At 36.2% G+C, this 17,623-nt stretch overlaps 1 protein-coding gene across 1 annotated transcript in view; it reads right to left on the reverse strand.

Annotated features, from left to right (window-relative positions):
• Positions 1-2,810, reverse strand: part of rims3 (regulating synaptic membrane exocytosis 3) — a gene marked incomplete at both ends in the record, with an annotated part of 60,060 nt that extends 57,250 nt beyond the window's left edge. The window contains one exon of the mRNA XM_081376230.1: positions 2,561-2,810. Coding sequence (XP_081232356.1) covers positions 2,561-2,810 — 250 coding nt within the window. The remainder of the gene's footprint in view (positions 1-2,560) is intronic.
• Between the last annotated feature and the right edge of the window lie 14,813 nt (positions 2,811-17,623).

The following is a 17,623-nucleotide window of genomic DNA, read 5'->3' on the forward strand; positions in this document are numbered from 1 at the left end:
TACATGACAATTCCTCCTGGGCACAGAGTCTGTAATTACCCCACAGGGGTACAATTACACCAGAGGATAGGAAAAATAAGAGGGTATAAAAAAGAAGGAAAGAGCAGTGGGCTGCGGACAACAGAAACAACCTCAGATTCTAATCTAGGTTGGTGAAATACACAGCTTGACTCACTCTTTTTCTAAAAAAAACCCAAACAGAATTGAGATGCATGTTTATTCCTGGGAGAAGCCAAGGTTATGCTGTATTACTCAGCCACACATCCAGTCATCTGTGAGTCATACAGGGTGATGGGAAGGTTAGCCTGTTCAGTGCTTGACTAAGAGCAGGGTATGATCTTCACATGCTCTGCTGACTAACACGCAGCTTTAATATACAGCCACAAATAAACACACACAAAGACCAGATGAGGCTAAGCAAATGAAAGGGCTTCCCTGTATACCAGCACCTATTAAAACAAATTGATGACTAAATTCATATACTTTCTGAAGAAAATGTGAATGGTGCATTACTGTTCTGAAGAGCATCTATGCACTTGCTAGTGTATTCTGGATGGTTACCGGGGTGTTTCTAGTAGGGTTGCACCACTAATTGAAATAAAACTTAAACTGTGATATGACTTGGTGCGAATGCAATTTAATTAAATAGACGAGAAAGAGAAGCTTTAAAGTCGGCATGAAATCAAAATGGACAAATCTTTTTCCTTTTCTTTTTTCAGAATGTTGCCGTGATTATTATAGATGATTTATACTTGCGCATCATTATTTTTATTTTAAATTTTAAAGATATGCCCTCGTAATCTTTAATCAAAAATGTTAACCTCTCCTTCAAAGCGACGTCTATTCTCTTCATGACGCATGTCTCGCCAGAGGCTGGGACTAAATATCCTCTAAAACTTACTTCAAACTGGCATTCAGATCTGCATCCTTATATTTAGCAACACCAAATTTTCTGTTCACAGTCAATTCCGAAAGACGAAACTTCCTGTCCTCGCCATTGACGGAATTTTCCGTCCTTTATGACATAACGCTTCCTTGCCATTGACAGAATATTTTGGCAATCCATGTTTTCACTGTTATATGATAACACTGCTATTTTGCATCTTCTGAAAGAGTACATAATCTCTGGATCCAAAAACTAAGAAAAATAAGAAACAAGAGATGGAAGCATTGCTTATGCCCGTAAGGTTTCAACAGCACATAAATCAAAACTGCCTAATGTTACTGAATGAAATGTAAACTCAGGAAGAGATACAGGACTGGCAAGTTTTGGGGTGTTGATGGACTCGATCTACTTTGTCTATGTTTTGATTATTATATTACATAGCCATGTTGATATATTATCACAACATTTTGGCCAAATTGTGCAGCCCTACGCTAACTAAGCACAGGAAACATGGATTTTTTTCCAAGTATCATTCTATATTACGATTAAATCACTGTGGAACACAATGAAGCTCCACTATACTAATGTTGTTAATGAAAGTGGGCATAACAAGTATTAACAAGTCAGTTGAAACACACCAAATGCGGCAGAAAGCAAAACCAGGAGACCAACATAACATCTTGCACCATTCATAAAATAGGTAACATACAACAGAAAGAAGTCTCCCACAGAGAAATAAAAAGAGACAAGTTGTGCAAGAACAGTTTGATCCAGCACATGTGAAGTCATGGTGACCAGAACATGAGAAAAACACTGAGAAGAAAAAAATAGGAAGAGATGTGCACAAAGATATATTGAGGACCGCAGGCACTGTTATGAAGGGTGCAGAGTATGAAAAGCATATGGGCCCCTTAAGGATGCTAGAGTGACCCAAATTACAATTGAAAATAATTTGAAAGGGATTTTTTTTCTTACTTTTTAAAAATACACAAACACACTATACACACTGCCTAGAAGTGTATGAAAAACATAAAAAGTAGGAATGAAGACCAAGTTCTTTTATTGCCATCCTGGTCTAGCACTGGTTAAAATAGCAGCCCTCCATCAATAAGTTTTCCATTTGTGCATTTAGAAGCTTGTTGTGGTGTTCAGTTGCTTTGATATGTTTAATATTTATTTATTTATACTTTATTCCTGAATGTAACGTCTTCCTGAAAATAGGAAGGACATTTAAGTATACATTTTTTGTAATGGTTAGATCATTTACTATTTGCAATATCAAGTAGCCTATTGTTTAATAAGAGCAATGAATCTAATTTCTCTAAATTATTTTATTTTATTATAAAAATCCTCAAGTCAGAAAATCTGAAAGTTTAGGGCCAGTAATTCCACTTGGCATACCCTTAAAAACTGTTGAGGACTGTGAGACTGACAAGACTTGGTAACCTTGTGAAAACTGGAAAGTCAGCTAAGAAAGTAAGTTGAGTGGAGGTGAAGGAAAGCGGAAAGAAAAGAAATGAAGTGAGAAACAAAACTACACTCTACGCAGGAATGACAAACCATACCATGAAATTGCTCAGGCTGTGACATGAGAGCAAACAGAGGCAAAGGAAACAACAAACATACTATCTGACAGAGAACAGCAGGGAAGTTGGAGTATTCAAAGCTGCCCACCTTGCTGGTTAAGCTGCAGTGTGCTCTTGCTCCACTGTGACAGACCCACGATGGCCACCATCTTGGCTCCCAGGCTGGAGCGACGCTTCTTGTTTCCGACCAGGCCTGTGGCATCGGGCCCCGTGCTGCTGGGGCTTTTCTCCAAGTTGTACATGGCCCCACTGATGCTGGAACTGCGGATCACGTTCCGGGCCGCCACCGCGCTCATCCCTCCTGGGCTGGGTACATCCACTGAGCTGCTGAGCATCATGATCCCACACAAGCCTCTGGGCACAGGGCTGGACTGAGATCTTGGAGGAAGACAGAGGGAGAAAAGTTCGATTAATAAACATTGTGTTTAAAGAAAAAAAATCTGGTTTGACATCAGTGACATCAAACATCAAATCTTCATATCAAAATCTGCCTATTTTCTGTGGCTATGTACCCTTCAAAAGTTCAAGGTCGTTAAGACTTATGCTCACCAATGCTGCTTTATTTGATATGAAAATATAGTAAAAACATTAATGTTGTGAAATATTATTACAATTTGATATATTTTAAAATTGAATTTATTCTTGTGATGGCGAAGCTGAATTTTCAGCAGTCATTACGCCAGTCGTCAGTGTCACATGATCCTTCAGAAATTATTATAATATGCTGCTTTGCTATTCAAAAAACAGTTATTATTATTATTATCAACGATGAAAACAGTGGAAACCATAATACATTTTTTTTTACAGGCTTCTTTGTTAAATCGAAAGATTGTATATTCACTGTTGGTTACTTTAATGCATCCTTGCCTAATTATTGATCAATTTCTTTCTAAATAAAAAAATCTGAATGACTTCAAAGTTTTGAACTGTAGTCTAATTCTGCAGCACTTTCCCTTTTGCTGAATTAAATCACTAAAATGCATAGCTGTTTTATTTTTAATTTAATGTTTTAATAATTCACCAAATTATAGGTTTTAGGTATCAGTGTATTGTGCACTGTTTTTCAGTAGAATCTCCAGTGCCACTACAACAGAAATCATGTTTTATCTGAGTTGTGAATATGAGTTTGCTGTCTGTATTGAATGTAATGAAATAAGAAAAGGCAATGTGCCGTGAAATAATGGCAAGAAACTTCTTTCTGTGGAGTTCACTTCATGAGCTGCACGCAATAACAAACAATGCAGTGTAGTCTAATTCATGCGGAAATGACTATGAGTCAGTGAATCAAAAACATACAGAGTAGCCCAATTCCCAAAACAATTGATTCTTATGAATCAATGAATCAAAAACAGAATAAATTTGTTTCCCTATTTCCCCAATAGTTATTGTTTTGCTAAGTGCCCAAAAATGTAATTAAAATAAAAAATACTGGTAAAACTTCACAAAAAGGTCTCATTTATTACCATTAATTAATGTATTAATTAACATGAACTAACAATGAGCAATGGCTTACATTTGTTACAGTATTTATTAATCTTTGATAACATTAGTTACAAATACAGCTGTTCATTGTTTGTTCATGTTAGTTCACAGTGTAGCCTATTAACTAATGTTAACAAATCCAATTTTTGTTTTTAAATATGCACTAGCAAATGTTGAAAATTAACATTAAAATGCTGTAGACATATTGTTCATTCTTAGTTCATGTTAACTTATGTAGTTAAACAATGTTAACTAATGAAACCTTATTGTAAAGTGTTACCAAAATATAGTGTGTTCGTAACTACATAATTTTAAAGTGAGTAACTTGAAATATAATAAATGCGTTTAAATCAACACGAAGATTTGCATTTTAAACAACAGAAATTATTCAAATTGGCACACATATTTTTCTCATATGGCTTGGCTCTGTATATAAGGCCATGGAATGCTCTGACGCACATGTGCAGAATGATGCTGGCCTGATCAATGATTTAGAACAAGGTCTGGGATGACATCTAAAAGAGTGAGTGAGCTGACAAATAAAATCAGTCTACTCCAGGAGAAAAGGCCATTCCCACAATGCAGTGCGACACAGGTTTCGGCCTTAAGTTGGCGAATTAGAGCTGTGAATGAAAAAAAAAGTGCTGGCTAATTTATGTGCAATCTTCTCTGTGAACAGCCTGCTTGTTTGTTTTCTGTGCTCCCATTCTCTTTCTCTCACTCCCCTTCCCCCTGTTCTGCACTCGCCGCTTTGATCTGTGCTTCCTCATATCAGCTGAAGTGTTTCTGGGTCTGTGGCAGTCGTCCCTCTTGGAAATGAATCAGCCTGCCTCCCTGAGTGATAATAATCATAATTTAGAGCTGGATCTGGACTAACACTCCTTTGAAATGAAAATGAAATGAAAAGAAAGCAGGGTACGTCTTTATCACAGTAATCAGATTGATTTAGGTGTGTGTACATGGGGTCTGATTGGCAATGGGAGAGATGAGCGAAGAACAATGGTCTGAAATGTGGCAGCACAGCCGATCAAAGAGACCCGTGGCCCTTAGCTGCTTTGTCCGTCATCGTGACCTGAGCTCTAAACTGTGGGCGCTGATAAGTACAGACAGATTAAGAGGGCACCTTTTATCAAACGTCTTACTGCACAGACAGTAGCAAGACATCACCCATGCCGACCTGCACCTTGCAGACAATTCGTGACTCTTTTGGGGTCAACTAGACGTGATTGAAAAGGGTCCCATTCAGGGCCGGAGTGGGGCCACTTTTCAGCCCGGGAGTTTCAGGCCCAAGACCAGCCCACTTTTTCCATGGTGGAATTCTAAATAGCACTTTTTCTAAATTGGATAAATGAAGCAACAGTTCAGCTCTTACTATTGTGTAGTTTGTATTAATAACAAATAATGTAAAGGTTAAATAATAATTCACTTAGACTTTATAAGCAATTGCGACTTTATTTCATACAATTCTGACTCTATATCTTGCAGTTCTGACTTTATAAGCAACTGCAACTTTATTTCACGCAGTTCTGACTTTATATCTTGCAATTCTGACTTTATAAGAAGCAATTGCGACTTTATTTCACACAATTCTGACTTTATATCTCGCAATTCTGACTTCATAACACACAATTGCGACTTTATATCACACAATTCTGACTATATATCTTGCAGTTCTGACTTTATAAGCAATTGCGACTATTTCACGCAGTTCTGACTTTATAAGAAGCAATTGCGACTTTATATCACGCAATTCTGACTTTATAAGAAGCAATTGCGACTTTATTTCACACAATTCTGAATTTATATCTCGCAATTCTGACTTTATAACACACAATTGCGACTTTATATCACGCAATTCTGACTTTATATCTCTCATTCTGACTTTATAACACGCAATTGGGACTATTTCACGCAATTTTGACTTTATATCTCGCAATTCTGACTTTATAACACGCAATTGCGACTTTATTTCACGCAATTTTGACTTTATATCTCGCAATTCTGAGAAATAAAGTCAGAATTGCGAGATGTAAACTCGCAATTGTGAGATAAAAAGTCGCAATTATCTTTTAAAATGTTTTATTCTGTGGCGGAAACAAAGCTTCCATACCTCCTGGCCTCTTCCTCCCATCCATCCTCCCTGACGTGTACCGTTTACGGTAGAGCCAGCCCAGCTATCGGTAGGCGCCGGCGGTGCCGCGGTAGCCCACCTGAGAAAACGTTTTGGAAAAGACGGAATATGGACCCAACCAACTCTATAGGAGGGGAGGGGAGAACTCCCTCACATGGTACAGGCCATGCAGAGGCTGCGCGCTGCGGTGTCAGAATGTGAAACGTGTGTAGCTAACTAACGTGACATTGAAATGTAAAAAAAAAAAAAAAAAAAAACACATTTCCTCGACCGGCCCAAAAGTGAAGCGGCCCACCGGGAATTCTCCCGATTCTCCCGATTACCCACTCCGGGCCTGGTCCCATTTATTTACAGTGTCCTGACAGGGCTTAATAGAGCAGGAACTTGTGGGTCGCTGTACTCTCTCATCCAGAGATTTTTTTCACAGACACACTGTCAATGCTGGTGCCAAACCCAATGGCTAATTTGGCCAAGTTCCATGTGTTGCCAACAAAGAAAAGGGAGAAAATAGCTCTTAAACCCCTTAAACTTGCTGGTTTTCAAACCAGAAACAATGACATAAGAGGTAAAAAGTGTTAAGTATGAAGTCACAAAACAAAACTAGATCGCAAAAAGCTAGATTAATCCCATTAGAATCTACACTAGAAGTGCACAACAACCAGTTTAAATTTTTTGTTAGCTCTAAAGCTACCTTACAAATAATATATGTATCTATCAATTAATGGTAAGTAATTTCAGTTGTTACATAGTTTATTTAACAGCCATAAAGTTGCTGAATTAAGACTTTAAAACAGGTTGTCAAAACTAGTAGTAAAACTTGTAAACACAGACCATGATGCACCATGTGTGTATATGTTTGGTATAGCAGCCTAATCAATCATGTCATTGTGGCTCTTAAACGTGCGTTTAAAAACCAGAATGTAAAAACTGGGGCATCACTCAACCCTTTTTACTGAGGCATAGGTCTCACGATGCGGTTTTAAAAGTTGAACTTCTTTTAAAAGCCTGATATGTAAGATTTTTGCATTAAAATATCCAAAAACCACTAGCACAGTTTTATATATTTTGTTGAAGTGTGTACTTACATTATACCAAATGTTTCCAACAATGTTTAAATCCAGAGAAATCAGCTATTTTAACCAGTGTAATCACGTCGCCTGTCAATTACATAATATCCGCCAATGATATCATATTTGTCAAATAAAGCAACCTGTATGAGTATTAATTCAGCATTTGCAGCTATTCCATTAAAAACGAAAAATAATGTGAATTTAAGTGACTGTACGTAACTACGTAACTGACAAACGTAACTGTAGCAGAGTACAGAGTTTAAGTTCAGGTAGGAAAGAGGCGGGAACCGGCAAATGTTAAATGTTACTTTAATCATAATAGACATAAACAACAAAACAAAAGAAGAGGCAGCAGCCAACTGTGGCATACTGGCATAATTAAAACAGCAAGGTAAAATACCCCAGGCCTGGGGTGCATTTACTAAAAACATAGTTAGCCAACTATGGTCGCACGTTCCGTTAAATTGTGCTGGTGACGACGGAACTTGCGACCATTGGCTTCGGGAAACGCACCCCTTGTCCTCTCTCTTTTGTTATTGTTTTGAATAAGCGGCCTCTAGTGGTGAAACTTTCATACTGTGCCTTTAACTTCACAGGGTGTCATGACCCTCATGCTCAGTTGTGTGAAAATGCACTCAGTTGTGATAAAGATATAGAAGTTTAAAAAATCTGCACTAGTAGAACACAAAAATATGTTCTGTATGAAGACAGGGCAAGTTTTAAATATGCACTGGTACCATTTCAGTCTAAACATATACTGTACCACTAAGTGATTTTTTTGGCTAATTGTGAAGTATTGACCTAAACCATTCTGACATAAACCAACTTGGAAATCCATGCCGGTGTCAGATAATTTTTTCAAAAGAGTGTTTTAACAATTTTATAGACTTCCGCAGTCCTTTAGAAGATTCAGAAGTAGTTCAAAGGTGAAGCTACTTTGTTGGCTAACAAAGATGACCCTCTCCAGGCAAGCTCAATCCTTCTCACCACAGCAGAGGAACCCAAATCTCAGAAAAGTGAAGAGGTCGTCATTAGTCACCGGAGAAAACGGGCCGGCCCATCCATCACTGGCCCGTTAACCCACTTCTCTATTCAGGAATTTCTTAATTTGGACCTGTGCTCAACACAATATATCCTTACTGTTCTTTTTATGGGTTGGATAGATAAGATGAATTACATGGGGTGAAGTTGACAAAAATTTCAGCCATCTGGGCTTCAAAACCAAGACACTTCTGTCTTCACTGGAGAAGCAAAGATCATGATTTCTTGAGATGTTTTAGCTAAAGTGTTGTTTTGGTCATTGAGTCCTTACCAACTGCATTTCACTGAGCCGCCAGCCTAAGCATGGAACACATTAGTAACCAATTAATCAAATTACAGTTAATAGAGTTGAAATCATAATTGCTTTTGGCCTTGTCAATTTCTGGGCAATGGGCACATGTAATTGCTGTTATTAACCAGTCCACTGGATGAGGGAAAATTTTACTTATTTTATTGAAAACAAAGGATCCGTTTTAAGGTTTGACAGCACAAGGAATGGTCTTTGGAGCCGTAACCAAAACATTTCACCATTTACGCACACTAGAGCTTGCCATGGTATCATACCATGAGATGGTAGCTATATGTAAATCAAGTTCAAGGTCACTTGTATTTGTATAGAACATTTACAACAGCCACTAGGCTGACCAAAGTACTTTACAGAACAACCAGATTCAAGAAAGACCTGCATAACAACACATAAAACACAAATAAAAGCAGTAAAGCTAAGCGAAACCTTAAAACCGGAGTGACAAAACAGTATCAGACTCAAATATAAAATAGTAAAATCAGTAGATTCTGCCATACCATTTATATGACGCATATATCAATTATAATGTTTTTTTTTTCTTTTAAAATTATTTACACACGAAAGCCACAAAGAAAAATGGCGGAGTGTTAAAATACAGAGGCTCCGTCCGAACCCTTATTTGTTGCCCTGATGCCCAACCAGGCAATGACTTTGCAGGCAGTGTTTGCGCACAAAGGTACCTTACGAAACTGATTTTGGATAGGTGCATGTACTTCTGAAGCAGCATAAAGGTTTAATGATCTACTTTGGTGAATTATTTAATTACTACACAATACAAAATATTAAAAAAGTGGAAAAAGTTGGATTTACACACAAACACAACCGCAACTTTCAGAAGCTATTATTTTTTAGCACAGCCTGGATTGTGAAATGTCATTGACAGTGAAGGATGCTTCTATGCTGCCTTCAAAAATCAATCAGATGAAGGCAGCAAAGTAGACAGGATGTTGCATGAGCATTGGATTCGGACATGCCTTGTTGCTTTCCTTTCTGCAGAGGCAGCATTTTCTCTGTTCATTATATGTTCTCGTTTATGTGGTTTGCTAGTTTCCTATGTTTTCCCTTATTACCCAGGAGTGTTAACCCCTTAAACCCTGAGCCATTTTTGGAGTTTTTTTGTCTGAGTGACACACAAAAAAGTAAAGACTCATAACTTCAAAACTATAACAAGGAGAGTCAAAAGGTAGGTATCGTTTGATAGAACTCTTTTCAAATTTTTTGAAAATATAAATTACATTACATTTGGATATTCTCCTGCCGAGAAACTGCTGATAAATACAAAAAAAAAAACATATTTTTTTTATGATTTTGCATATCTCTCTTGTTTGACATGCAATAACTCGGGGAGGAAATATGGTAGCACAAATTTTCTTTTTTGGGGAAGTACCCCTAAATGTGAGCTGCATCTGAATCAAATTTTGTGGTGATCGCATAAAGTACTCAAAAGTTACAGCATTTGGAACAAAGGTAGCCTTTTTGTTTAGTCCTCACACATTTGGAAAGCAATAAAAAAAAAGAGTTTTCTGAGTGACATACACAAAACTAAAGACTCATAACTTCAAAACTATAGCAAGGAGAGTCAAAAGGTAGGTATCGTTTAAAAGAACACTTTTCACATTTTTTGAAAATATAAATTAAATTACATTTGGACATTCTTCTGCCGAGAAACTGCTGATAAAAGACAAAAAATAAATATAATTTTTATAATGATAATGCATATCTTTCTTATTTGACATGGAATAACTCAGGAAGGAAATAAGGTAGGAGGAAAATTCTTTTTTGGGGAAGTCCCTCTACATATGAGCTGCATCTGGATAAAATTTTGTGGTGATTGGATAAAGTAATCAAACGTTACAGCCTTTGGAACCAAGATAGCATTTTTGTTGAGACCTTGACGCCCCCTCATGGGCATTTTTTATAGTGTTTCACCATGAAGAATATCTTGTCATAAAAGCAATAGATAAAGTTAATTTTGGGCTCATTTTAATTGTATGAATATGCTGTAAAAATGAAGTGCCATTTTCAACGATTTTTGAATGTTTCGTGAGATGTATGATGTTTTTGACACATTGCAGTACATAGTACAAAAAAGTATTTTATAGATTATGAATTTTTTTTTATATCTTTATCAGCAAATAACTCAGCAATACTTTGGAGTTTTCCAAATAGGCTACATTCACTGTAAAGTTCAGACTCTAAGGTTTCAAATGACACCAATTTTGTTTGAATCAAGGCAATATTTTTGAAAAATATGATAATGAATATTTTCGCAGCTAGGGGGCGCCATGGGTGGCGCACACGGGCGGTACACTCCGGTTTAGAGAGACTAGTCAGCACTCGTTCAGAGTTGATCGAAGTGGTTAGATTCTTTAAAAAGCTGAGATTCTAAGGTTTAAAATGATACATATTTTGTGTTATTCCACGTTTGAAAACGAGCGCGGACGGTTCCGGGAAAATTGGAAAACACTTTGCTCCCCAGAAGGATGAGAGACTTGTTTTTTAGCCAAGTATGCATTACTTCGTGAGGAATATCTCGTGATCAAAGCAATGGATTCTATTGTGTGTGGGCTCTTTGTAATCGTGAGAATCTGTTGTCAATAAAGATGTTCGATTTTTCACAATCTATGCAAGTTTCATTGAGTTATGAGCAGAGCCGGTTCTAGACATTAGGAGGCCCTAGGCAAAATTCATGTTGGAGGCCCCCCACCCCCAATAAAAAAACACTTGAAACAAATATGATTCCTAACCTTTTTATTTATACAACATTTAATTTTAAAAGCAGTATATTTTTACTTACACAGTACATAAGTTTGGACACATTACTATTTTTAATGTTTTTGAAAGAAGTCTCTTATGCTCATCAAGCCTGGATTTATTTGATCAAAAATACAGAAAAATAATATAGTGAAATATTATTAAAATTTAAAATAATGGTTTTCTATTTTACTATACTTTATATTTCTGTGATGCAAAGCTGAATTTAGTGCCACGTGATCATTCTTTATTATCAAATGTTAGAAATGGTGCTTAATATTTATTTTATAACCTGTGATACTTTTTTTCAGGATTTTTGATTATTAAAGAGTTGTTTTAAAAAAGTCTTCACTATCACTTTTTATATATTTAACACATCCTTGCTGAATATTCCTGTTTTTTTTTTCTGTATTTTTGATCAAATAAATGCAGGCTTGTAGAGCATAATAATAAACTTCTTTCAAAAACATTAAAAATAGTAATGGGTCCAGACTTTTACCGGTACTGTACATATTAATCAAACTTTATCTACGGTAATCTCTTTTTTGTTTAATGAAGATGTTATTGTTGTTGTTGTTATTTTGCTGTTTTATTCAATTTATTCACAGTTCCAGAATCCCACTTCAGTAGATGAGCATAAGTGCTTTTATATTGCATTGCTACCTTAAATATGCTATACACAAATCAAGTGGAAGAGAAAGACACGATCGCTACTGAGCAGAAAAAAATATATAAAGTGCAATTATTGGCGTGATGTCAGGAATCTAATCATCAGCAGAATTTAGAAGATAGACCCATAGATATGAGATCCTTTAGACTATTTGAAACATTTAAAAATGTTGTAGTGTGTTGGCTTTTTAACTTAGAATACAGACGTCTTGTCTTTTAATTTTGTAGCTTTTTTACTAGTCAGCTCCCGACGCGATGTTATTCATTGTACGCGCAAATTCAAAGCGTCGCGTCTGGGCACGTTAATGACGCTCGCGCTCTTTTAAACTCGTAATAAAGCGGTGAATGTTTTTCCAGAAATGACGCTGATCTACAGTACAAGTTTATATTTAGAATACATTGCAATCACTCCAAAATAGATGACGACAACTCACACACCTGCATTATGAGCTGTGCTTCTTTGTGTGCTTATTAGGCTTTAGCCTCGCAGCATCTGATGGATGCGTTCGTTACTTTCAGAAGCCGGCACACATTAATTGGTTTAACTGCAGTAATGTAACAGTCTATGGTTAAGATAAACATCGTCACTATTTTTAGTGAATTAATAAATATTGAAATAAATTGTAGATAGGACATTTGTACTTTTTTTGTCCCTCTGTCTGGGCCCCATCCCGCCAATCGGGCCCTAGGCACGTGCCTAGTTTGCCTTTGCGTTAATCCGGCTCTGGTTATGAGCTGAAACGTCACATCAAAACAACATAGCATCACTGCTATTCAGCGGCGGTTTCTTCATTAGGGCGATCGGGCGACGCACCACCAAAGTGTGAAAGGCATAGACATAATATACATAGACGCCCTATTGGCCGCTGGATCGTACGTCAACGGCGCCGCCATACTGCGGAGGGCAACTTTCCCATACCTCTCATAACGAGAATTGAGAAAAATGCCTATTTCTTGTGCTGCTTGGGGCTTTACAAATCGCCACACAATTGAAAACAGGTCTCAGGGAATTACCTTTCACAAGCAAAACTGAAAATTTGTTTCTGGTTGCATTTCATTTACTATTTTTATTTTCAGAGGAGAAAGGCCGCGAAATTTAAAAATACTACTGTTATTGTGTCACGAAATGTAGTTTTAAGAGTTTTTCAGTCGACAATGTAGTTGTTTAAAGCTCAAATCTGTGGTTTATTTATAAAGATAGCGCCTTTTTAAAAATGTTATCTGACGGTTTCGGAGTTGATCCAGCGATCACCGCGGGCGCTCAGCGCTCATGTACCCCGCCGAGAACAGCCTTGCCTCGGCTATAGTGCTTCTGAGTTCTGACGTTCGTCGCTGTCAGTCTAGTGAGAATAATTCGTCTTGTGTTTATCTAACGGGCGATCTTTGGTTTCATTAATCTATAATTTGTTCCTTGGCAGATTGTTTTGGCTGAGGGCAAAGTGAAGTTTCATAACTTTATATATTTAGGCTATAAAACTTTAACAGTGTAGCCTGCTGTATGTTTGACTGGATCGTTTACTTTATTTCTTGACTTGTATAGCTTCTTATACCTTTTAAAAACTGAAATTTAACAAAAAGAGACAGGGTTGCGTCGTTTTATTTTATATAGCCTATGTAATAATATTTTAAAATGTATAAATTTACATTATTTATTATTGTTATTATAATAATATACCACTTGCGATTATCAATCTATTATAGTTATGCTGTTAAATTGTTTTACTATTCATTGTAACTATTTAACTTATTCTTTTTTATTGTCTATATTCTGTAATTGATATTTCATATTCTATTGCTATTATTATAGTATTATACATAAACTATGCTATTATCAATATATTATTATTATTATTATTATTATATTAGTACTTATGATATTATATAATTATACTTTTCATTACTATTTTATTTACTGTATACTGTTTGTTTATTTTATTGACTAAACTATTTACTATTAGCCTACCTCTCACTTTATCTAATTTACTATTTGCATTGCACTGTAGTTGTACCATATCATATGTATTACCATAAAGGATCCATCAGTTATCTTTGTTATTGCTAAAATCAGGTCAATGACAGAATATGCTTTTCCCACAATAAGAAAACTTTATTTAATTTAATGTGAAAATTAAATTATATCTCAGTATGGGGGTGTTCACAATTCTTATCCAAGAATGAAAAGCTAAATACATGACAAGCCAGAGCTTTGGCCATTCCTTATTAAAAAATATAAAATAAAATATAAGTCTATCTATCGAGAGTTTAACTAACTACAGATGGAACTTTTTTGTACACCACATACAAACCACCGAAATCGGTTGATAAATGTAATTTTTTTTTGGGGTTTTATACAGAAAAACCGCAGCTCAGCTGTTTACTTGCATTGATTACAGCGCAGTCTTGCCCTCCACAAAATGGCGGACGCGTTGACGTATCGCAGCAACGTTCCAAAGCGGCCAATAGGGCGTCTATGTATTTATTATGTCTATGGTGAAAGGGACTTTCTATCACTATCTCATTCAACCACAGAGTTACGCTAGCAGCAGAGAATGTCTAATATGGTTAGCAGTCACTCATTGTTGTTCTGCCTCTGGATATAGTCCAATCAGCGCCGAGTCACGTTCTGTGGAGTACCGCCTCTTTTTGGGCGATTTCACTCTGCCTGAGAATCGCCCAGAGTCTTCCCATAGACTTACATTCATTCATTTTTTTTTTTCGAACTGCAGGCACTGCAATGCATTCTCTATGGGTTCCGGGAGGGCTCGCACTAACGTGATTTCGTCATCATACGTAACCTTAACTTGTGCAGCGATTGGTGGAAACAAGTGTACCTCTATTAGTATTTAGCCATAAGCTGAAGTGACATCCAATAATTTCCTCAGTGCATAACTTACATTTCACGGACATATTCTCCATCTGTAAATGTTAGAAAGTCCAGTTTGCTGTCATGAGTGGGCGAGCTTTCTGCAAGCTATACTTCCGTGAACGAGCGCCCCCGCGTGCATGCGCGCCGAACAGACGGAGCGCAATAGAATAGGAGCGCAATTATTCTGACTAAAATATACATTAGCACTAAATTATAAATATATTTATCTAAAACATTTGTTGTTGAATATTTGTTGTTGTTGGTGAACATAAATGTGCTAGATAATTTCAAACCTACCTGTGTATTTTTATGATATTAGCTTTTTTTTTTTTTTTTTTTGGTTTAGAAAATTTAACTACTTCTTTAAAAAACATTTATTTTGTTTTTAGATTGTAATGTTGCAATGTTAGAATGTAATGTGATTCATTTGACCCCTTTTTTGGATAGACTGCAGATAGACAGCAAGGTTGCACTATGTTTGTTTTTATAACCTTCAATATAAACATTGTTTGTAGGACAATATCGATCAGGATATTAAATATTAAAAAAAAAATTAAATACAGGTTTTTTTTTATTCAAATAGAAAAATAATAATTAAATACTCAGATTATACCATTTATGCCATTTAGCCCAAAAATTCAGATTTATTTGGCAATTGGCTATTTCCCAACCCTACCGGCTGAAGTTTTAGCTAAACTTTAGGCTTATGATAGCTACATTATTATCACTGTTAAATTGTTATTTAACAATAAGCCTACATTCAGTCCTGAATTAAAAATTCAGTTTGTTGTGCCCCCCCAAAAAAATTTAGCACCAGCCGCCACTGCTGCTATTGCTACTTCATAGGTGCGCCTCTGGTATTTTTTTGTGTCAGAACGCTATAAGGAATATCTTTAGACCCGAGTGATGGATTATGGTGTGTTTGGGCTCTTTTTAATCGTAACCTTCTGCTGTAAATAATGATGTGCCATTTTCCACAATTGATGCATGCTTCATTGAGTTATGAGTTAGAACGCGACATAAGTGCTACATCTATAATAAAGATCTATGTGCGCATTTGTGTTACAACTCCACGAGGCATAACTTTAGATATGAGTGATGGATTATGCTGAGTTTGGGCTCTTTTTAATCGTGAGAGTCTGCTGAAAATAATGATGTGCATTTTTCTACGATATGTGCATGCTTCGTGAAGTTATAAGTAAAGACCAAACGCGAGTGCTTCATGAGTATATATCTGGCTAGGTACGTCTTTGGTATTTTCTGTGTTAGAGCGCCATGAAGAATATCTTTAGATCTGACTGATGAGTTTGGGCTCGTCTTAATCATGAGCTCCTGCTGTAAATAACGATGTGTCATTTTTCCTGATCGATGTATGTTTCACGAAGATACGAGTAAAAAGGCCAAGTCTAAGCTACCTCGCTTGGCTACGTGCGTTTGTGTATTTTTTGTGAATTAGAACTCCATGAGGAGTATCTTTAGTTCAGAGTGATGGATTACGTTGAGTTTGGACTCATTTTAATTGTAAGCATCTGCTGTAAATAATGGTGTGTCATTTTCCACAATCGGAGCATGTTTCATGAAGTTACAAGTGTGTCTAAAATTCAGCATCCATATGGTTTACCCATGGGTCTCTTGAGGGGCTTATTTTACAAAAACCTTGCTCAAGTTTAGTAAAAGCCTGAAACAATTATGCTTGTTGTATTCTACTCATTGAGACCTTTCAAATGACATATGACACATGACTATCTGAGCAGTATGATGTTTTTGACACATTGCAGTACATAATAATTTCCTCTTCCTCATAAATTATGTATTAAAAAAAAATCTTTTTATCAGCAAATAACTCAGCACTACTTTGGAGATAATCAAAATGGCTACATTCATTGTAAAGTTTAGACTCTAAGCTTTCAAATGATGCCTATTTTGTGTTGATCAATGCAGTAGTTTTGAAAAATATGACAATTAATTTTTTCCATAGCTAGGGGGCGCCCTCCGGCGGTATAATCCGTTCTAAAGGAATAACTCAGCACCTTTTAGGAGTTGAATAAAATGTATAGGTGCATTGAAAAGCTGAGATTCTAAGCTTTAAAATGATACCTATTTTGTATCATATCATTCAGTGGTTGCTTAGTAATTTGATTATGATTTTTTTTCATGGGGTGCCGTCCCGCCGGCGGGACGCTTAGGGTTTAAGGGGTTAAAGAATCTTGAATAAAGACTATTTTGCTTTATACACCATATTGTCAGACCATGCGTTACAATTTAAAGTGGAACAAGTAATTCATTTGTAATGTTATTTTACATAATTTTATAATGTTATTTCATTTGATTTAATTTTATTATTAGTCTTTTGTTTTTGTTATAAAATGTGAGATAGTTCATTTGTTATGAACAATCAACATTTTGCTCTGTGTCCATCAAGCAAAATGATCCAATATGAAAAAAAAAATCTACAAAGTATTTAATTAATCTGATTTTGCAAAAACTGTTTTTACAACATGCAACAGTCTTTGCCACACGATTATTTACTATATTTCATATTGGGTTTCATTTCCAGACAAAAATAACATTATGTCAATTGACTTTAAGTAATGTTGCAACTACATGTTAACTAACTCTCATTAAAGTATTAGTACACTGTTAGAATGTCAAAAGGGGACCATCAAAATAAAGTTACCAAAATCATGCTGTGATTTTGTTTGAATCCACCACTAATGAGAAGAGAGAGGCAGTGGATGTGTGAACACCAAATTCAAACACACAGTCCTCTGCTGTCTGTAGGGTTTCTATCATTGCACGAGCTAAGCTGTGTCAAGGCATGAGTAATGCTA

Source organism: Scardinius erythrophthalmus (genome assembly GCF_964197995.2).
Source record: "Scardinius erythrophthalmus genome assembly, chromosome: 10".
Lineage (NCBI taxonomy): Eukaryota > Metazoa > Chordata > Actinopteri > Cypriniformes > Leuciscidae > Scardinius > Scardinius erythrophthalmus.